Source organism: Notamacropus eugenii, chromosome 2, assembly GCF_028372415.1.
Source record: "Notamacropus eugenii isolate mMacEug1 chromosome 2, mMacEug1.pri_v2, whole genome shotgun sequence".
Taxonomy (NCBI): domain Eukaryota; kingdom Metazoa; phylum Chordata; class Mammalia; order Diprotodontia; family Macropodidae; genus Notamacropus; species Notamacropus eugenii.
In genome coordinates, this window is record NC_092873.1 from 294,087,969 (window position 1) to 294,111,733 (window position 23,765).

The window sequence follows — 23,765 nt, forward strand, 5'->3', positions numbered from 1 at the left end:
AAAGCCTCACAACTAGAGGGGACTTTAGAGATCATCTAGTACGGGGATTTTTAACCATTTAGGGGTCCTGGGCTTTGGCAGTCTGGCGAAGCCGATTGATGCCTTCTCAGAGAAATGTTTGTTGCCCTCATAACTGTAGGAAATGTTATATTTTACCTAGTGAAAATAAAGGTATAACCTTTTCCCTGTTCTCTGTTCCCTCATGAATCCTTTAAAATCTACTCATGAATCCCTTGGGGGAGTGGTCTGTGGACCCTAGATTAAGGACCCTCATTTTATAGACCAGGAAATGGGCCAGTGAGGCAAAGTGAGATACTGTTAATTGTACTACTCTGATTGGTTACAGTGATGACCTCAGACCCGGGAGGCAAGCAGTATCAGGAAAAGGGGGTTGGGGGGAAATCTGTTTTCCTGTGAATGCCCTGGAGAGGAAGCCAGAAAAGGTTAATCATTATGGAAAAGGAGATATTTATCGATTCTACAAGCATTCTTTAAGTACCTACTCTGTTCCCACCTTACTGTTTCATTACTACAAAAAGGCATGTGATTTGATAGAAATGGATAATGAAGGCCCAGAGCTGAAGAGGGGGAAGAAAACAAGCTGGACTGCATTTTGGAAATTACCTAGCATTTCCAATGACCAAATGAAATGATATGTAAAGTGCTTTGAAAACCTCAAAGTGCTATACAAATGTGACTTATTATCATTATTTTCAGTGACAAGTATCTGTTGGAAATAACTTTTTAAATGACATTTCATGTGTAATAATAGCTAGAATTAATACAGTACATTAAGGTTTGCAGAATTATTCACAGATATCTCATTTGATCTTCACAACCCCGTGGGTAGGTGCTATTATTATCTCCATCTTATAGTTAAGAAAACTGAGGCAGATAGGTTAAATGACTTGCCTAGGGTCACATAACTAGTAGACATCTGGGGAAGGATTTGAACTCATGTCTTCCTGACTCTAGGTCCCATTTTCTATCCATTGTACCACCTTGCTGCCTACATAGCTATGAATCATGGGATACTACTGTTCCAGAGTAATCCAAATTGCAGGTTACTCATATGGTCCTGTAGTATGTATTATGGACATGGAGGACTGGGCAGTGTGGGAAACTCTATCAATATAAATCAGCACCTTCATCGTTTGAGGCACTGAGTGATGATGTGACTTGCCCAGTGAGGCAGTCAGTATGTGTCAGGGGCAGGTCTTTCTGGCTTTTAGTTCAGGTCCCTTTCCACTCAAGTTATACATAGATCATCAGCGAGCTGCATAACTAGAAAGGGATATGATCTGGTCACATAGCCAGAGTGAGGGGCAAAATATAGATAGCCTTTTTACTCCACTCCTCTGGACAGGAAGAAGACAAAAGTCATGAAGACAGAAGACTACCCCATCAAAAAGACCAGCTTTCACTAACATAAGCACAAAGCCCTGGGAATAAAATGACAAAAACAAAAAACTGTCCCTGCTGTAAAGAACCTTTATATTCTTCTGTGGTGATACTTGTATATGTATAGACGAATGCAGAGCAATTTACGAATAAGGAAACACTAACAACTGTGGGATCAGGAAAGTCTCTGAAGAGAATTCTAAGAGGAAAAGGTAATAATAATCATGATGCTGATAAAATTTATATTGTGCTGTAATATTTGCAAAGTGCTTTCAACCCATTATCTCACTCGAGCCTCACTTGAATGTGAGATGAAAAACAATGGCTCAGAGATTCTGATGTTCTTTATCTCACAGCAAGGAGATGGCAGAGATGAGAGCTGACCTATATGAAGTAGTTATACAAAGTGTGATATAGATAGAGAACTGGGCTCAGTCAGAAAGCTCTCGATTCAAGTTTGACCGCTGATGCAGACAGGCTTTTGGAATCTAGTTGTCTTGGATTTAACTACTTTATACTTCTTCTTGTTATATTATTACTATATATTCTTATACACATCTTTGCTTTCTATTTCAAGTAAGAATTGTCTTTATTATCTTTGGACATCCAGTCGTTTTTGCTTTCTATGTATCCCCAGCATTTGGAATAGTGCCTGGCACACCTAAGGAGGTACTTAGTAAATTAGAATTATTCACACTGAAGTGAGGAGGGCAGGAGGAACGGGGGAAAAAATGTCATTATAAATGAAATGCAGAGAAAGACATATTAGGAAAATAGTAATTGTGCCCCACAACATTTCCTTTTCCATCTTTGTAGCCCTAGAACCTAACATAGCGTTTGGCACATAGTACGTGCCTAATAAAGTTTGTTAAATTGAATTTTGATAAGGAGGATGAGATAGAAACATGAATAGAGCAAGGAAAATTTCACTTATAGGGCAAGATTCAAACCACATCAGGCAGCTTCATTCTTGACATCTCTGGAAAGTTAAAAGCAAGGAAGATGCTGTATCAAGGTATTCATCCAACAATATCCCATGTCAGTTCAAAGCCTCACCACCAGAAGGGCCCTTAGAAATCATGTAGTGCAGAGATTTTTAGCCATTTGGGGATCCTGGGCCCTCTCTAGCCGTCTTGTGAAGCCTAGTGGGGGGTAATACAACACGTCAATAACCAAGTACAAAGTACATACAGAGTAATTTCAAGAAAGTGCTAAGTTAACTAGTGGATCAGGGATCAGGAAAGGCTTCTGTTGGAATTGGCACCTGAGCTAAAATTTTAAGGAATAAAGGGATTCTACAAGAGTTGAAGTGACGAAGGGTGTATTCCAGATATGGGGACCATTTGTACAAAGGGGTAGAGACAGTATATGCAGTGTCTCATATGGGGAACAACTAGCCAGCCAATTTGACTGGAATGAAAAATGTGTGAAGGGAAGTTATAGAAAATAAGATTGAAAAAGTGGGTGGGGATCAACGTAGATGGAACCTGTATTTCATCCAAGAGGCAACAGCCATTGAAGTTTTGAGTAGTGGGAATAAGAGATAGAATGGGATAGTGACATAGTCAAATCTATACTTTAGGATTATAATTTGGTAGCTCTTTGGAGAACAGATTATAGCAGAGAGACTAATTAGAAGACTTTTGTAATAGTCTAGGTAAGAGGTGAAGACTTAACTACGATACAGGCTGTGTGTAGGCATGTGGATTTGATAAGACTAGGCAACTACTTGGACATGGTGCTTAAGAAAAGAGGGAAAAAGGCAAAGATGACTCCAAGCTTAAGAGCTTTTGTGACTATAAGTATGGGTTTGGGGAGAAGATACTGAGTCTGGTTATGGAAATGCTGAGTTTGAGATACTAATGGGACATCCAGATGAAGATGTCCAGCAGGCACACTTGGCAATACGTGACTGTAGTTCAAGAGAAAGACAGTAAGCTTTCGACGGCAAAATAATCTTCACAGGTACCCAGTGTGGACCCTCATCTACCCTACATTTCTCAATTTTATCCACAAAGACATACTTCCTCATTTTCCCTGTGTAAACATTATTTTGCCACAAGGAGGATGCCAAATGCTACCATCCCCTTTACTTTCATATGGCTTCATAATTGCTATTATTACCCTCTAAACATGACACTGAAACCAACTTGAATATTAATATTTTTCATGTTTAAGAGCTGAAAGCATTGTAAATTACTTTCAATCAGAAACACATTTCAAGCCTTTATTTTATTTTATACAGAGAAGGGAGGATAAACCATTCACTGTACAGATTTATTCAACCTGAGATGTAAAGAGCTGTTTCAAATGGCTCCAATAGTAGAAGACAGATGACAGAGAACCACAGTGTAGTAAACACCATTTTATATACCTTAACAAATAACTTGACTTTATATCAATGAACAACTCCATTAAAGTATTACTACAGTCAGTTAAAGAAAAAACAGGGTTACCTATTTGTACGACTCCAACGGGCACCAATGGCATATTTTAAGGCATAAAAGTTGGGCTAACAGTTCATTTGCTTTTGAATGAGAAGATACATATTTACTACAGAGGGACATGAGTGCTTTCAATAAAATTGCATTCAGATACTTAATAGCCAGTTCTCAAACCAGAAATAAGTCTGTTCCTCTAAACACCATCCACAGAAAAGATAAATTGGTGTCACTGGGACTCAGAAACACATGATTTCTGGAGGATATTTTGATCTTGGAGCTCAAGGTAAAATGCTGTGATAACAGCAATATAATTCTTTGTGACTGTGCAAAAGAAACCTATCACAAACAAAACACTTCTTTTAGACGATACATTGTTCCTCCGTGACACAAAACTATGTTAAGTGTTTAGGAAGGTTGGACTTTTTGTCCTGAACTTCAACTTCAACATCCATCTGAATACTGCTTCCTAAAGGTGAGCTGAATTCCCAAAAGTAGTGGGGGGGTGGGGGGGGTGGGGGGGGGAGGGGAGAGTGCAGAGAATGTGATAAGGAAGGTGGCAACTACAGGCTGGGAAGATAAGACAATATTTACAAGAAATATATTACCATGAAACCAAGACAACATGGTAGAAGAACTTGACCTTAAAACCAAAAAGTTTAAGCAACACCATCAAATGATGTTCAAATTTAGAAACCAACAGGAGACCTTCAAGAAATGCTGTTAAGCTATAATACTGTGCTCATAAAAGTATGTTTTTCATGGGTTGGATAAGTTTGGAATTGGAGATCATCAATCACTCCAAAATTGGGAATTTTAATTTATAATTTTTTTCTTTACCAGACTCTGGGGAAAATACCAAGGTGAAAATGGCAACGCAGGAATGGGAAGAAACTCCTGTCAATTCATGGGAGAGGTGGGAACTTAAGCATCATACTTGTATTCAATTTAAGAAAAGACTAATTAAAATCTGGAGGTGAAGAGGTACCTTAAATCAGTCTGCTTGACTTCGAACAGGTCAAAAATTTTAGGCAGACAAGGTTGAAAAATAGCCTCTACACAGCTGCTAGAAAAAAATACTTTAAGCCTCTAAACTGAGTACAATGTGAAATACAAGATAAAAAAAAACAACACGGTTTTAATCATTACAATTTTACTATCTCTGACATAACAGACTATAATTTTCAAGTATTTTTTTTGGGATTAGCTATAATGGGTACTCCCAAAATAAGAGTGAGGACAATAGGTCACAAAGCCCCAATTCCTAGCACCAAAGTGTTTTAAAACATTAGCTAAACTGAATGATACTACAAATAGATAAACTGCCAGTTTGGCTCTATGTAAGAATATTATTCTGGCTAAATGCCAAAATCTAGTTCCAAACCAAATCGCTCTGAGTTGTCATATTTCTTTGTTTGGAATTCCATTCCACTATCTTAAACAAAGTAAACATGATGGCTCACAGATGAAATGCTCTACTTGTTGAAGCTATTGAAAAAAACTAAAATGGAAACATAGTTTGGATAAACTGAGGTCCCCAAAATGAAAAATGAAGCAAAAGTCATCTCCTGGAAAAAGAAGTGGAGACAGCTCAATGAAAGTCATACCTTCACTGACATCAGAAGAATGCTATTTATAAGAAGTGGGCGTTGACTAGCAATCAAGCTGTCACCTGGTACCTCTCGCCCCCAATCAAAGCTGAGGCAGGAAGATGACACTGAACAGACAGCACACAAAGGGCAGATAACTACCAATTCCCTTCCCTGCGTGGTACCCTCCAGCAGTTGTTCAAAAGATGAGCATTATTTGGTGACTTGGGAAGCACTCTCCATTGAGTCTTCCTTCCTCACCTGGAGAGACTCACTACTGATGGACAACAGTTTCCGAAGCTCCTTGTTTTCAAGCTGCAAAACAAAAAGGTGTTTGGACATTTCATCTTTTTGTTCCCCGAGAAAATATCACCAAGCACAATCTTTGGGGCCATGGAATAGAAGACAAACTTAGCATTTTGAAGAAAGAATGGGTTTTGTCCAAGGACCAAACTTGAGACCTGAGAAATATGTGCAGCTCAGGTAAAATTAGAAAATGGCACTCCCTGTGTTTTTGGTCACTAGAATCTTTGAGCTTTTACCATAATAAGTTACTTTATTTAGTGCAAAAATAAATAATATCTATGTGCCATAGAAAATGGAAAACTTGGTGCCAGAAAATATGTGCATTTGTAAAAAAGTCATTTTTTAAAAATGCCCCTTGTTCTGCCCTCTTATTCTGGGCAACAGTCTAGTTTCCTTCTGCTGATGACTTCCTATTAGAATGCTGACATTTCAAATCAAAATTATGCTTTTTCCTCCACCTTTCTACATGTTCTCTTTGTGGTTTCCTTTACCTCTGTTATACTTCTGAGTTAGAAGGGGTCTTGGAGATCATCCAGGCAAATCCACTTAGCTAAATTCTTTAACTTGGCATTCAAGCCTTCCACCCTACCACCACTCTTACGTTTCCAGGCTTATCTCACAAAGCTGCCTACCATAATGCTATGTGGCAGCAAACTTTACTCTGTACCCCCTCCCCCATACATGTCCTGAGATTTTTACCTTCAAGTCTTTGTACAGTGCCTAGAGCTGAAATAAGTTCATCCATCTTTGCTTGGATACATTCTTCAAGGCCCAGCTCAAAGGCCATCTTTTTCATGAAGATTTCCCCTGCATTTTGATCCATCTTTCTTAGGACTAGGATTCCAGAGTTAGAAGAAGGGTCCATCTAATCCATCTAACACCCAAATTCAGTTTTCAATTTAATAAGCAGTTTTTAAATATTTACCATATGAAAGGTACTACGCTAAGCACAAGGGATACAATGAGAAGGGAAATCATTCTTGCCCTTAAGTAGCTTACATTCTGGCAGGAAGAAGGAATGTGTATATCAAAAGAGATACTAAGTAAATACAAAGTGACATGGGGGAAGAGTACTAACACATGGGCTAATCAGGAAAGAATCCCTTACCCAGCCTTCACTTAAGGCTCTCCAAAGATGGGGAAACCACCACCTTCTAAGGCAGGTCATTAGACTCTTGGGACTGCTCTAATTATAGGGAATTCTCTCCTTACCTCAGTCCTAAATATGATTCTGTGCATCTTCCCCCTGAAGCCATACAATAGTTAGCACAATCTTTCTTCCACTAAAAATTCTATGATACTTTTTAAAAAGCAGTTGCCTTGTTTCATCCATTTTTTCTTCTCCCAGGTAAATATATTCATTTCTTTCAACCAATCACCATGACACAGTCCCAGTTGCTGTAAGTTGTCCTACTTTTTCATCTTCTATGACATTGCTGTCTCCCAGCTTCCTTAACTGAGTGATCCTCTTCTGTGTCCTTTGCTGCATAATTCCATCTTTCACTTCCTAAGCACAGATGTATCTGGCACATGGTAAGTGTTTAATAAATGCTTGCTAATTATCCTACGCCACCATCTTTTCTTTTTCTACGCCCTCTCTCACAGCAATCTCAATAGTGCCAATGGATAGAAAACTGGGGCATTTGCTCATCTCCTCCAAATCTAGGTTTTGGCTGTATCTCCCATTCTCCATAATCTTTCAGATATCACTGACAGTAATTCAGCAATCATGCCTGCTAAGTCTTTCAGAATGGGAGGATATAGTTCATCTGAAGAACTCATCCTGAATTCATCCTGAAGAACAAGGTGCTAACTCCTTATTTATACTCCTATAAACTCTATTAGCCATTTTTGTGCTTTTTTTTCCAGTCCAAAGGTCATTCTCCTTGGCACAGAAAACAGAAGTGTTATAAGGATTAATAATTAATAATATAATAGCTCATAATTAAAAAGCTCTGACCCCTCTTTCATTATCACATCCTTAACTGCTCTCAGCAGCCATCTATCCTGGACTTTCTCTTTAACCAAATACAATCATTTCAAGCAACATTTTTTCTTGTCTCTAGATTTCCCTGCCAGCCTGAGTTCTTTTGAGCTTACTGTGCTTGTACCATACTTTCATATTTATACTTTGCTTCCTGCCCTTGTTTCCATCTTCTGTATGAATCTTTAAAAAATCTAAGATGCTCTGTAGATCCACAATGAGCTCTGCATACAACACTCATTTTTCTTTTACTGGAATCTTTACCTTTTTACTTTCAGAATTTCTTGAATTTTCTCTCTCCTCTTGTTTGACTTAGCTTATGAAATTTTAAGCTATTAAGTCCTATTTTTTCTTTCCCTTGAAATTTGCTTTGCCAAAATCTAGGGTGCATATTTGACTGGGCCCAGCTGTCCTTTCTCCTCCATCACAGATACTACAATTTACTGGTAATCCTTCTTTCCCCCCCCAGCCCCTATCATTTCTATCCCAGAAATTAGTTCCTCTCAGTTGATGAGAATCAGATATCCAAACATAAATTCTACTTGTTGATGCCTCTACAGTTTAAAGTAGGAAATTTCCATTAAGGCCTGTCAAAAAATTATTAGTTACTCTGCTTTTGGCAAAAAGAGAACTCTAATAGGCATATAGATAATTCCCCATCCTACTATATTATTATCCCTTTGTGCTAAGCTTGTGATCAGTTTCTGGAACATAATTTGTTTTTCTATTCTGTCCAGGTGATCTGTGGCATTCCTTTTAAGTCATGCAAAATGTATTTTCATATAAGCCATATTGCAAAAAAATAAAATAAAAAGAAGCAAAGACAATGAAAAAGGTATGCTTTGGTCTGCATTTTGAAGTTGAGCAGTTCTCTCTCTGGAGGTGGATAGCATTTTTCATCTACAATTCCTTTGGAACTGTCTTGGATCATTGTATTGATCAGAGTAGCTAAGACTTTTGCTGGTACTGTGTACAGTGTTTTCCTGGTTCTGCTCACTTCAATTTGCATCAGTTCATATAAGTCTTTGCAGGTTTTTCTGAAACCATTTTTTTTGTCACTTTTTATAACACAATAGTATTTTATCACAATCATATATATACTTTTTTTAAAAAAGTATTATTTTTAAAAAAAATTTGAGTTTTGAATTCTCTCCCTTCATGCCCTCCTCCACTGAGAAGGCAAGCAATGTATCAATTACATGTTTGCATATTAGCAATGTTGCAAAAAAAAAAAAAAGCAAGAAAAGTAAAGTGAAAAAAATTATACTTCAATTTGCACTTGAGTTCATCAGTTCTCTCTCTGGAGGTGGATAACATTTTTCATCATGGGTTCTTTAGAGTTGTCTTGGATGACTGTATTGATCAGAGTAGCTACGACTTTCACAGTTGCTCATCCTTATAATACTGCTGTTACTGTGTACAATTTTCTCCTGGCTTTGTTCACTTCTCATCAGTTCATATAAACCTTCCCAGGTTTTTCTCAAACCATTCTGTATATCATTTCTTATAGTACAATAGTATTCCATCATATGTGGTATACTCTTGATAACAAATCATGCTTCTGTTTCTGTCTCTAAGATCTGTACCTATTCCACCTTATTTGCCCTGGTTCTCTGAATTTTTTCACATTAACTATATTTTCTTTTATAATGCTACCTACTTTCTCCTCAGGTACCCTCTCCTTTCCCCTTCCCTCCCCTAGCTTTTTATCTGTCTGGTTGAGTTTGAATAAGGAATAACCTTCCAAAATAGTATCCTGCTCTTGGGTCTCATATGACCAAGTCTCAGTGACACCTATGAGGTAAAATATGCCTTCTTGTGATGGAATCTCCAGTTTTTCTTCATTGCTCAAACTTTGTGCATTTGTATGTAGATGTTTGAGAGCATGGGCCTGGCCCTTTTCTTCGATTTTTATTTCTTGTGAACCAATGGATACCTCAGTAATTATTCTTCCTCAACAGTAGCAATACCCTGTGGCAGAGATGTCAAACTCCTGACCTCCAAACTTCAAGTGCTGTGGGAACCAGATTAACATTTAACTGGAAAATATTTTAACAAAATAAAAATACAACATTATGTTAACCTATGATTCTCAAAGGCTATATATGCTGCCTACAGAGGTTTCTAGTAGAGTTTGACACCACTGCTCTATGGTATCTAACTTGGTGATTATGTGTTGGGCAGTTTTCTCCCTCTGCTATCAATTTTAGTTCAGTTTTTAGTCCAGTGTTCAAAGCTACTTAAATCTAGAGCTTTTAGATAGGATCCAAGGGCTTTACAACCTAGCTCCAAATTCCCTTTCCTGTATTATATCACACAGCTACTCAACGGGAACCTAATAGTCTAAAATCTATCTAGACTATGAATTTTTTCCCTGAAAAGACACTACTTTATCCCTTCTTTACTTTTTCTTATGTGGTTTTTCTCCACCTGGAATTCCATCTTCTCATTAATTCCTAAAGAAACTACATAGCTTTTAAGGTCTAACTCAGATTTCCTCTCTTCTGTGATGGCTCCACTGATGATCCCAGCTCCTCCCACCTCTGCCCTCATTATAGCATTTAGTTTGTATCAATTAGGCAGAAATTATGAAATGGTTTTATAGTATAACTGTATTATTTCACATTGTCCTTTCTGTGGTTTATGCTCCAGTCAAACTGGACTACTCATAGCTTGCCTTTGAACCCTCATTCAGGTTCCACTTTCTTAGCCTCTGTACATTTATCTACCATTCCCTACCTCTGAATTGTCCTCTTCTTTATCTCTGTTGAAATCCTATTTCCAGACCCATATCAAATATTACCTCTTTAATAAAATTTTCTCTAATTCTTTATTTTGAAATTATTCTTTCTGTGGCCTTGAATAACATTATATATACCCCTTGTGTTTATGTGTGTGTATGTTACACACATACACACACGATACCTCTCTTCCTGGAAATTGATTTATCAAAGTTTCCATGTTTCTTGATCAGAATCTCCATACTGTCCAACAATTATATAAATATGAATATTATTTGCATCTTTCCTTCGTATAAATATATAAGATACAAATGTTATTCCTATTTATATATAAATTTAAAAATAATGCACGTATATACGTATCCTGCCTCAGACAGACAATGCCTACGTGACCCCGAGCAAGACACTTACCTCAGTGTTCTAGGTAAGTCTTTAAGAACCTAAGTTTCAGGAAAGGTACTAATTTGCATGGGCAGTTTCCTCACCAGAGAGTTAACTCCATCAGTGAAATCATAGGTCCAGATCATAGGTCCAGTCCCCATCCCTGTCCCTATGTATACAAACACACATTCATTCTATTTTGTATGAAAGTTTTATTATATTACTGTATTACATGTGTGTGTATGTGTTGTGTCTTTGCTACACCAGCTCTTTAAGGGCAAGGGCAGTATCTTGCTGAATCTATATTCCTCCTTAATAGAGGTAGCATGAATAATGGAGAAAGGGCTGGCCTGAGTTTAAGTCCTGCCTCTGAACCATCAGAGCTATGTGAGCATGGATAATTCATTTGATCTCAAGGTGCCCAGACAACTCTCTAAATTGATAAATTGTAGAATTTTCTGATCTCAATTGGTAGAGGTAGTTTCCTCATACCACTGAATTTACAGATCTGAAGAAAAAAAAATCTTTCTTAACAGAATTCTACTCATAAGAAATCCTTAATAAATACAAATTGAACTGAAATTGGTTAATGTCATACCTTTGCTAGCAGGCCCAATAATTTAATCCAAAAAGCCTCTGGTAACGAACTACTTGCTGATTGCAAGACAGGGACCATGTTTTGTTTTTGTCTTTGTATACAGTTTGCTTTTTACCTATTTTGGTGGGTCTATAATCTCATCAACATGAATACTCCCTTCAGCACGGAAGATTGCAACCCATTCACACCTCTTTCTCCATGTCCTTTCTCTTGTCATTTTCCCCCAGGCCTCTCAATGTACACAGGGACCAATGGAACATGTAAGCTGATTCTGCTCTCGCTACCTGACCATACTTCTCTGTGTAGACATACATCTCTGTTCTTTTCTACACAGCTCTTCGTGTGCATTTTGTTATGTCTACCATACATCATTCCAGTGCTATATGGGTAACTACAATTTTGATATCACTCAAGTTATATTTCATATTTTGTCAGGGTATCACTGGAGAATACTGGCATTAAAAAGATGCACAGAGCTGGGCCCTAAAGAATATATGAGAAGGCACTACCTATTTTTTTTTATATAACTGAAGCCTATGAGTGTGGAATGATGAAGATGTGGGGTATTTGAGACTGGTTAATTTTTTTCCCTTTTAAAATTTTTAATAAACGATAATTCTCTGGAAAAGAGTAGGGAGAGGGCAGTGGGAGATGTTGATAATGTAAAAACAAAGATATCATTAAATTTTATTTTGAAAAAAGATGGAAAAAAAGGATATTGCATGGTATAAAATGTAAGTATTGTCAAAGTCCAGATAAGGGATAGATCATTGAAAACTAGGGTTCATGAAAGAGAAGAGATTTGAGCTGGTCCTTAAAGTATGGGTAAACTAGGATAGTCATTCCATACAAAGGAAGAAACATGAATAAAGGCACAAGCAGAAATGAGCATGACATGTTAAGTAAAATCAATATGACTACAATGTAGAGTATGTACTGTGAGAACGGGGAAGTAAGTTTGAACAATAAGGATGGGGTCAGATTATGGATGACCTTGAAAGAATAGAGTTTACTTGATGGAAAGCCTAAAAGTAATATGATAAAAGCAGGAGTTTTTAAAAGATCAGCCTGACAGTAATATGGATGAATGAATTAGAAAGAAGAGAAACTGAAAGCAGGAAGATCAGCAGGAGGCATGAGGTGAGGTTGGCCTAGACCAGTGTGGTAGCATGAAAGGAACAGCTGTGACTGACTGATATAGTGGCCTAATGAATTAAGCATGTATTTAACATCTTACAAGCTAGGCTAGACTAGGTAAGATCCTTGAGGACAGAGACTGCATCTTATACCTCTTTGCATCATTAGTACCTAGTCTTGCCACTGGACCCAGATGGCTCTGGAGGAGAAAGTGAGGCTGGTGATTTTGCACAGCCCTTCCTCACTTAAATCCGATTTACTTGCATGTCATTGCATCACCTCCCTGATATCATGGTCCTCTTCAAGTTTGAAAGACAAACCTAGTCCTACCTTTTAAGTAGTAGGCCCCTCAATAAATGTGAATGATTTGAGAATGACAATGCCATCAACAGAAATAGGGACAATGGAAAGGGGAGACAGGACTGACTGGTTCTGGGAATGAGTCTAAGGTGGTGACAGAACACCCAAATGAAGCCCTCCAGGACAAGTTAGAGACCTGGAACTGGAGTGGAATATGAAGTAGAATGTAGAAAAATAACAGTAGTAAAATGATAAAGGGCTTTACTTTAAAAAAAGTACAGAATTAAGAGATTAACCAAAACAACTTTTTATTGAATTCCAGATACCAATAAGGGTTTCCTTGTTTTAGAAAGGTACACTGCATAAAGGAGTTGTTGGTTAAATGAGATATTGTTTTGTACAATAAATGCATGGAAAACAGTCTTCATTATAATGAAATATGAATTACTGAATATTTTCATAGAAACATAGCTTTATTACTTTGAAAACAAATAAGCTTTTAAAATATTTCTAGATATGAAATATAAAGTTCTATTCTACAAATTTTAAACAAGTCTATTTAATAAGGAGAAAAAGATGTAGTCTTAGCTTAATCCTATTTCTAGGATTAAACTGCACTTAAAGGGCTGGGTGGATTCCAGTCCCTCTAATTTCCCTAGACTGGCACAATACTGGTATTTTGAGTACCACAACACTTAAGTTTTGCTACTAGGCACTTGAGTGATACATTTCCTCAAGCCCAATTCTCTAAAGCTCTGTTGGGTACTTCTTCCCTAAGGGACAGCATCAACACCATGTCTCTCCTTCCTAACTGTTGACTTCTTGTGCAATTCTGTTTTTTCCTTTCTGGAAATAGCATATACTTTATCTGTTTGTTGGAGTTCTTGGACATTTTCAGTGATCAAGAAAGTTTGCACTGCAAAAAGGAAACTCTTACACAAAAGAAGACATAGCACCTTCCCTTCTGTGATCAAAACTCACCTTATACTGAGCAGGTCTAACAGTGATAGGCAAGAGGTGCTTTCACCTAAACTAATTGACTGGCAGGAACAGAGACAAGAAGAGAAAATGGATAGAAAATTGGAAAGCAGAGTTAACTATGCTTTTCTGTAGAAGCTATTAATTTCAGCCATGAAATCTACAGAGAGCTTCTTTCCAGGAATCATTAAGCCATAAGAACCCTGAGAATTGCATCAGTCAGCTTTTCTTTTAAAATATTCTTTTTAAAAAATATGATTAAGAGGTTTTCTGCATTCTAAAGTGTTATTTATTTAGATTCAGGGTCAATGTTCCAGCCAAATTGAACTACTTCATCTTTCTTAAAACAAGATATGTCATACCTTTTCATTTCCATATGTATAAGTAAGACATCTCCTAACTTAAAATGCATTGCTTCATCTGTCTTTCAGAATCCATAATGTCCTTCAAGGGTCAACCTCCTCTGTGAAACTTTCACTAATCTTCACTACAAATTATTAGTGCCATCTCTCCCTCTTCAAATAAATATTCCTACAGGTCTATCTTTGAGATCTCCTTTACTCTCTTTCTTCCCCTACCCTGAATTATACTTGTCTATCTTAATGTTGTTATCATCCCAGGATAATTTGCTACTTCCACCTCAAAACTGCACAAAAACCAACTAGAAACTCATAAGCAATATGAAAGGGGAACACCAGTACAAGCAAACAAAGAACTTCCCAGTGCAACCAAATAAAGGCTACAGACACATGTATCGTACAACAAGTCTCTGTATCCAAAGGAAGCAAGAGTCACAGACTGCCATAACAAAGCGCCAGGGAGTTCAGAAACCCATAGCTGGTCAACCACTTCAATTAAAAATGTAGTGGAGGTACAGTCTAGCTCTGGAACAAAACCTCTAATTCAGGAACTAAGCTGGGAGAGATGAAAAAAAAAAAAGAAAACTATGAAAGAATTATTTGTAGATGCAGATATTCTCTCCTGAGTTGAATTTTAGGGTAACAAAAAAAAAATCAAAACTAAGTAGAGATTCAACAGGAAAAATAGGTTTTCCACAAGGACTACATAAATACCTAGAAGAAATAAAAAGATGAAAAACTAAACAAAAGTTCTTGAGGAAAAAATTGGAAGAAGAATAAACAGCTTAGGAAATAAAATGGAAAACTTTACTTAAAAGTAACAGAACCCTTGAAAATTAGTATAGTCCAAGTAGAAATCAATGATGAAACAAAATTAAAAAACTGAAAAAATATAAAAATGAAAATGTCAAAAATTACTAACTTGGAAAAAAAGGTCAAGGAGAGATAATTTGAGTAGTTACTGGACTCTATTCAAAGACATTATTTAAAAAAAAAAAAAAAGAAATTTGGTCAAGAAATCACAAATGAAAACTGATCAGATCTATTAGAACCAGAGAACATAGAAAGAAAAATCAGTCACCTCCTGAAAGAAACCCCAAAAGGAAAAGTCCTAGGGAATGTCATAGCTCAAATCCAGTTTTCACAGCAATGGGAAAATACTACTCATATACAGAAGGAAGTTCAAGTATTTGGAACCAGTGAGGATCACACAAGACTCAGGAGCTGCTACCAAAAACGAGAAGAGACATATATTCCAAAAGGCAAAAGGTATAAATTTACAATCAAGATTAACTTACCCTGCAAAACTGTATATAATCCAACAGTGGGAGAAAAAATAAGTCTTTAATAGAGGCCTTCCACATGTTTCTGATGTAAAGATCAGAGCTTGTGTGGGAACTTAAAAATGCAAACACAAGTCAAGAGAAACCTAGGAAGGTAAATGTAATTGAGCAATTAGAAGAGGTTGTATGATGATGCAATTCCAACACTCTAATAGGGAGAGGGGGAAAATAAACAAGTGTCTTTCAGTACCTTAAAGCCATCATCATCTTGAGGGATTTAAATAAGAGGACAGAATCTGGTGTTAGATTGATCCTATTTTGAGAGCATTAAGAGAGGAAAGAGAAGAGTAAAAAAGGAATACATTAGGGTAGAAAGAAGAAGGGGTGGAATTTGATATTGTTCACAACTAGGGTATATAAGAAGAGTTATAAACAGGAAGGAAGGGGTGGGCAGAATGGACATTAGACGAATGGGACAAAGGAAGGCTGAATACACACATACACAGAAATGGGAAAATATGGCAGTGGGGAGGTAGTTAAGAGGAAGAGTCAAAAATAAAACAAATCTCATGATCCTAAAGAGGGGAATAAAATAAGAGAAAAGCTTCAAAGCTCTCTCTCATTTATACACACATCAATGGATATCAATCTGAGTATTATCTGCAGAGATAATACTTGAACTCATGGTAGTTGATGAGATTGACCAAATGAGATTATACAGGGAGAAGAAAATGAAAATAGGCCTAGAACAGATGCTTGTGGGGTATCCATGGTTTCAGAATGGGATGGGATGAAGACCCAGCAAAGAAGACTGAGAAGTGTTCAGTTAGGTAAGAGAACCAGGAGAAAGCAGTGTTACAAAAACCTAGAAGGGAGAGAGCATTCAGAAGGTGACTGACAATGCCAAAAGATGCAGAGGTCAAAAAGGATAAGGATAACTCGGAGTGAATACTTTCAATTAAATGCTAAGGCAGGAGCTAGATTGTAGAGGATTTAAAAGTGATCAAGAGGAGTGAATAAGAAGGAATAAGTGGAGGCAGTTGGCCTAGCTTTGTTTTGTTCCTTGATGTCTCTTGGAGTCATTAGCTTCCACTTGACCAATTCTAATTTTTAAGGAATTATTATCTTCAGTGAGTTTTTGTACCTTTACCATTCAGCCAATTCTGTTTTTTAAAGCGTTATTTTCTTTAACACAGCAATGTCACTTCTAGGGCTGTACCCCAAAGAGATCATAAAAATGGGAAAAGGACCCACATGTATGAAAATATTTATAGCGGCTCTTTTTGTGGTGGCCAAGAACTGGAAATTGAGGGGGGTGTTCATCAATTGGGGAATGGATGAAGAAGTTGTGGTATATTAATGTAATTGTGCTGTAAGAAATGATGAACAAGCAGACTTCACAAAAATCTGGAAAGACTTATATGAACTGATGCTGAGTGAAATGAGCAGAACCAGGAGAACACTGTATACGGTAAAAGCTACAGTGTGTGAAGACTGACTTTGATAGACTTAGCCCTTTCAGCAATGCAAGGAACTAAAACAATTCCAAAGGACTCATGGTGGAAAATGCCATCCATATTCAGAGAAAGAACTATGGAGTCTGAATGCAGAGCAAAGCAGACTATTTTCTTTTTTTGTTTTGTTTTTTCCTTTCTCATGGCCCCTCCCATTCGTTCGAATTCTTTTATACGTGACTAATATGAAAATGTTTAATAGGAATGTATATGGAGAGCCTGTATCAGACTGCAAGTTGTCTTGGGGACGTGGAAGGGAGAAAATTTAAAACTTGTCAATGTTGAAAACTAAATAAATTAACTTAAAAATAAAGTGTTATTTTCTTTAGTATTTTTTGTGCCTCTTTCACCAAGTGGTTAATTCTCTTTTTTTCATAATTTTCTTGCTCTCATTTCTTTTCCCAATTTTTCCTCTATTGCTTTCATTTTTAAAAAGTTTTCTTTTTTTGCTTTTAAAAAATCATTCTTTAGCTCTTATAGGAATTCTTGTTGGAATTGTTTCCAGACTGCATTCCTACCCTCCCCTATGCCCTTCATCTTGAGGCTTTGCTAGTAGCTGTTTTCATATTGTTTTCTTCTGAGTTTGTGTCTTGAACTTCCCTGTCACCATAACAGCTTTCCATAGTTAGGTTCTTTTTTTGTTATTTGCTCATTTTTCCAATCTATTTTTTAACTTTGGATTTCATGTTAGAGTTGCTCGTGGTAAGGGGCCTATGGGGGAATACTGTCCTAAGCTTGTCAGTTGTTTTCACAATTAGTTGGGTGGAAGAAAGCATCTGTAAGTTTTCAGTGCTTCCAAGGTGAAGTGATCAAGAGAGATGTATGATTGCTGCTGCGCTGCTGTCCTGGACTGCACTTGGGTCCTTACCCAGCAAGGACTCATTTCCTTACAGCAGCAAGCCCTCAGCACTCCTCTCTGTCCTGGAACTACAACAAGGGCCTCTGCACCCTTAAAACTTGGCCCAGAAATAGGTAATGGCCAATGGAATTGCCAAACAGCCTCTAATTCTGCACAGTGCCCACACAAGGGTTCCCTGTAATCTGATTATCCACTCCTCTTCCTGTCTGTGGGTGGGAAAAGCTCCTAGAACTGCTGCTGCTGCTACTGTGTGCTGTGCTATCATGGTCCATCCTCACCGCAGTGTCACAGATCTCTGTCTGACTACTAAGTAGTTTGGGGCGGAAAAATGCCTCACTCTGACCTTTTGTTGGTTACACCTCTCCAGAATTTGATTTTATGCATTATTTTCAAGTTGTTGGGAGAGTTCTGCTGGAATGCTCTCTCTATTCCACCATCTTGGCTGTGCTTCTGTAAATAGCTTTCTCAAGTTTAGTCCAGAAAGAGAAAAATATGTAAGATGACAGCTAGCGCAGGGATGGTAGAACTGAGTGAAGTTTTTTTTTTAAGAATACAAAAGATGTGGACATGTTTGTAGGCAGCAGGGCCAGTAAATAGGGAAAGGTTAAAGATTAGAAAGTGGAGCTATCAAGGGAAGCAGTCTACTGAGGAAGATAAGATGGCATCAAGGGTATATATAAAGGGATTTGTCCTGGCAAGAAGGACCACCTCTTCATTCAAGAAATATGAAAAAGGAAGAAGACAATTGAGTGATGTGAGGAGGCAAGAAGTAGCTCTGAGTGGGTGGCTTTAGTTTTTTTGGAGAAATATAAGACAATGTTCTCAGCATAGAAAAGGGGAAATGGGTACTATGGGACGTCTCAGGAAGGATGAAAACATTTGGAAAAGCCATGGTGGTGAGTGACAGAATGAATCAATTAGGGAGGTGCAAAAGGATGGTCCTGCTGCAGAGGAGACAGTTGAGAATCTATAACATATGTTTGTAGTGGACTAAGCATAATTTTGTGATTCTTTTCTAGCTCCATTCAGCAGCACATGAACAAAAGTGAAGAAGGTGGTGGAAGCAATACACAAAGTTGTAGTTTAGCAGGGTATGGTCAGTGATGGGAATTGGGGAGGGAGAAGAAAGGTGTGGCAAGGATTTGAATGTAGAGTTGAACAGATTTACCAAGTGGTTGAAAATGGAAATTCCAAAGAAAGGACAGATAAACAGGACCCAATTGAAAGTATGGTATGGAATTTGTTACATGCTATTTGAAAAAGCAAATGGTATGAAATTGGGTCATCCTTTTTTTCTGTTCTGCCACATATAATAAATTTTTTCAAATGGGGTGAGTTTAAGTTCAGAATTTTAAAAAAAATTTAAAGAACAAAAACAAAATTTTGAATGTTGCCAAATTACAATTTATCCTAGCCCCAAAGCATAAGTTCTTTGCCAAGTTGGGAGACAGTGGATGTAGAACACTATATATAAAATGTCAAACAGTTTTTAATAAGTTGGTTAGTTTTGCTAAACATTTTTTCTCCTTAAAAAAATTGTCATGAAGATTGCTTGAGTGAGGGAGGAAAAGGAATATGTTGAGAAATAAGGACATCAATAAAATGTATTTTTAAAAGAAAAATAAAAAGGCACTATTAAATTATTTTTAATTTTCCTATTTCTAGGGTAAGTTATTTTCATGTTTAGTTAAGATGACATATTTGAAACTTATTTTTTACCTGCAAAAAATAATTCCCTTGAAAGGAACTATTTTATACTATATTACTATATTTTGCTCCATAAAAATAGTGTTTATCCTGAAGTACCAGTGTTATTAGCTTTCACTAGCTAAAATTATCAATTCCTCAAAATTAAAAACAGTACATTTTATTTCTTCTACACTCCTCTATCCTTGTAATCAGGATTTACTGAAAACCTTCCATGTGTCCAACACTGAACATTCTGTAGGATATAGAAAAAGAAAATGCTTATTGAATGAATATAACAAAAGGTCTCAGGGAAACAAAAAGTAAAGTAACTGTACAGCTCCGACCTGCAGGGAGGAAGGGGAATGTTTTAATCTTAAAATCATTCAATTTAAGTCATTTCAACAAAACATTTATTAAGATGCCTAATATACAGAAGATACACATGACACAAAGATAAAAGGAAACAATTCTTGCTGTTGAGGGACATTCCACTAGAGATCCAAAATTAGTACAAGAAAATACAAAGCAGTTTCAAGAGAGAATGCCAATAACTAATGTGATTAGAAAAAGCCTCGTGAAGGTAGCAGTGTGAGCTCTGATAGAAGCTAGGGAATAAGATGAAGATGAGGAAGGAAGGTATTCCAGATAGGAGGGGATCACTTGCACTTGCAAGAGTTGGAATATCAATACAGTGAACAACTAAAGAAAGTATGGTAAGAGAAATCCTATGAAATAAAACTGGAATGGTAGGTGGGTGCTAGTTGTAGCATTCTTTAAATGTGTTTTATAGAGGAAACAGGGGGCCATCAGAGAGTTTTGAGTAAGGGGTATGTGGAAAACGGATTAGAGGATGTATCTGCAGGTAGGGGTATCAGTTAGAGGGCAACTGTAATAGTCTATCAGAGCATATAAAATCCTGAACGAGGGTAGAACAGGAAGGAGAAAAAAAGAGAACAGATGAAAGAGATGTTACTACAGTGTTTGGCCTTAGGAAGCACTCAGTGAATCCTTGTTAACTGACAGGGAGGAGACAGTGAAGAGGAGGGGGAAACAGCAAGACTTGACAAGTCACTGGATTTGTTCGTGGAAGTCAAGTCATTTTCTCCAAAACTGAGACTACAGCCCATAAGGATGGTAGTGCCCTCAAAAGAAACCAAAGTAGTATGAAGGAGGAATAGATTTTTGGGGAAAGATAGTTGGACATGTTGAGTTTAAAATGCCTACGGGACACCAGGCAGTTAGCAGTATAGGACCAGAGTTCAAGAGAGAGATTAGGGTTGCATACACAGATTTGAGAGTCATCTGCTGAGACATCATCATTAAGGTGCTATGACTGAAAGATATACTTTTCTGATAGCAAAAACAATATTCTTACCTCCAGTTGGGCTAGTTTTTCCTGAATCTTGCAAAACTGGTCGTCATCCACCTGAACAGCTTTCCTCATCACTTCTCCCATTTCACAGATTCTATCAATCTGACTTTCAATTTCCTGTTAAGATATTAAGTATATTAATTCTGCACTGCCTGTAGGAAGAATAACAAACAAAACAAAAAGTAAAATGCTTATGAGAAGACTGAGTAACATCATCCCAGTTAATCAATATCTCACCTATCTAATCAATGGCTGGACCTTTCCATATCTACATGCCCATATCTTTCTAACCCTTCTTGTCTTGAAGGGGTCTGTCTCTGTCTCACACTATACTGTAATCTATAGCAAATGCTCTTCAAGTTCCTATGTATTGGCTTTCTCCAGCTAAATGACAAATTCCTCAAGTACTTGAATAGAAGCTGTATTTCTTCCACTCTCTCCTCCCTGAGTCATTAAGGATTCACTGAGTACTTCCCACCTGGTCAAATACTGTATACTCTGTAAGAGCTTAAAAAAAAAAAAAAAAAAGCTTTTTGAATGACTACAGTGAAAGGTCTTACAAACACTTGATATCATTCAGGGTAAAGTAAATACACAGCTCTGACCTCCATAAACAGTCCATAAGAATGCAATTATTTCCGCTATTGATTCTTCTCTTTCATATTTACCACTCTTTTATGGTATAAAATCATAGCAAACACAGGCCTCAGAGCAAGGATATTATTAAAACATTAACAATAAAGTGATAAACATAAAAAGAAAGATAACTTTTCTTGAGGAAAAAAAAATCCTACTATCCCTGCCAGTTCTTATCCTTTATATTTCTCTTTCTGAGTTAAACTCCTTAAGAAAGCTCTCTATAGGGCAAGAAATTTATAAAAACAATTTCTAGATTCAATTCAATTTAACAGATATTTATTGTGAAACTTCTTACTAAAGAATGAGACTGGTGGGCTTTCAAGACAGGTTCAGCATCCACTGCTTTTTTAGCAATCATTAATTGTAGCATCTGTTTTCTGTACTTGCTCATGATGAGTTCCAAAGCATCCTGGTGTTCCTCCAAGGAAATCCACAACTCTATCAAAGAATAAGTAAAATAAATTGGCAGTGATATCTGAGACAGTGAAGAATCTCCACCCCATCGGAGACTGAAAAACTTAACAGCATATTTACCCCGACTAATGGTGCCTATAATTTTAGCTAATGTTCCATACATTACTAATCAAAGCACTTTAGATTCCTCTTCAACAAAAATTTATGATACTCTATGGTATATCTATGTTTATATACACATGTATGTATGTATATACACCTATAGATACACATACACACATTTAAATTTAAGTAAAGTTGAATAACATTTTAAGGATTTCACCAAGAAGTAGGAAGTCACTGCTTTAGAATAGTGAACTGAATTCATCTGAAAGTACTGTCCTTCGCAGAAACAACTCATATTTGTTCAATAAGATCATATTCACATTCGTAATAACGGGTTAAAAAACACCCTTGAACAGTACTTACTAAATTAAGACTTCTCCATTACCTACAATACTGAAAAGGATCATCTATTGACTGTTCCTATTTTCTACGAAGACTGTTATTTAGCAACAGACTTGCTTATTAAACTCACCAGTTGGGAGGTGCTGCACTGTACTCCCGTTCGTGGCCTGCGTGGGGAATAAGCTGGCCTAAACTGTGGGTTCGAAAGCGTGGCATTTGGGGGAGAAAGGCTGCTGCGCTCACCTCGGTTCTCCTGCTGCAGGTCTCGGATCTGCGTGTTCTCCTGGGACAGCAGGATGTGAGGCTTGTATCTGGACGCGTCCTTCAGGTCCGCGGCATCCTCCTGGTACTGGTAAACAGACAGACCAACCCCCGCCCAAGTCAGGCTAGAGCGGAAGGAGTCCGGCCCATCCGGGCAGGGAGGACCCCCCACCTCCCGCCCGGCCCCCGGGCCTAGGGCTGACCTGGTCCGGCAGCGCGGCGCCCGCCTCCCTCATCGCAGCCACCCGCCGGTGCAGGGCGGCCGACTGATCCACCAGGGACTCGGCGGCCGCGTCGTGCTCCCGCAGCCGCTCCAGAAGCGTCTTGGCGTCCGTCAGGATCTTCTCGATCGTGCAGCTCATAGCGGAGAACCGGGCCAAGGCGGCCCCGCAGCCACGCCACTCACCGATGCCTACGCCGCCGCCGGTTCCGGGTCTTCCGCCCACTGCCGCTGACTTCACTTCCGTAAGCGAAAAACACCCGCGCCGCTTCCGACAGCCTCGGGAGAGTCTTCCCTTGGCTCCGCAGACCGAGGGCCTCGGCCTTGCGCTTGCGCACGGCGCTCCTGCCCGGGCGCTGACCTGCGTCTCCTAAGAACCGCCCCTCGCTGTCAGGAGCGGGGGCGGGGCCAACTACGTAGGGCGGGGGGCGGGCTTTCTGTCCGGCGCCCGGGACTAGTCACTTAACCCTCTCAGCTTCAGTTTCTTCATTGCGAAAAGGATATCATGCTTTCACATTCTTTCTTGTGATTGTTAAAGGCCTTACTGGGTGTAAAGCATAGTAGTAGTGTCCCTATTCAGCCTTTGCTACTTTAGCCAGATGTGTATTTCTCTTTCTATATATATATATATATATATATATATATATACATCCATATGTGTATATATGTGTGTGTGTGTATATGTGTACGTGTATATGTGTGTATATGTGTGTGTGTGTGTATACATATATATGTATACATTCTTGCCCAAATTACTTTTATTTTGCTACAACACTGACCTCACGGGGTCATTATGGGAATCAAATGGGATAGTATATGTAAAGCCCTTTGCAAACCATAGAGGTTTACTGC

At 38.0% G+C, this 23,765-nt stretch overlaps 1 protein-coding gene across 3 annotated transcripts; it reads right to left on the reverse strand.

Annotated features, from left to right (window-relative positions):
* Positions 1 to 3,614: 3,614 nt before the first annotated feature.
* On the reverse strand, positions 3,615 to 23,241 carry SIKE1 (suppressor of IKBKE 1). Of its 3 annotated transcripts, none has more exons than XM_072644439.1 (5): positions 22,897 to 23,241; positions 22,676 to 22,781; positions 21,867 to 22,009; positions 20,936 to 21,049; positions 3,615 to 5,746 (listed from the first exon to the last, which is right to left on the reverse strand). In XM_072644439.1, the coding sequence occupies exons 1-5, from the start codon at positions 23,053 to 23,055 to the stop codon at positions 5,645 to 5,647; spliced, it is 624 nt and encodes a 207-aa protein (XP_072500540.1). In that variant the 5' UTR covers positions 23,056 to 23,241; the 3' UTR covers positions 3,615 to 5,644. The 3 variants fall into 3 exon arrangements, with proteins under 3 accessions (XP_072500540.1, XP_072500542.1, XP_072500541.1); XM_072644441.1 differs by lacking the exon at positions 3,615 to 5,746 and adding an exon at positions 10,551 to 11,012 and having other exon boundaries at positions 22,897 to 23,190; XM_072644440.1 differs by lacking the exon at positions 3,615 to 5,746 and adding an exon at positions 15,514 to 15,644 and having other exon boundaries at positions 22,897 to 23,190.
* Positions 23,242 to 23,765: the final 524 nt, after the last annotated feature.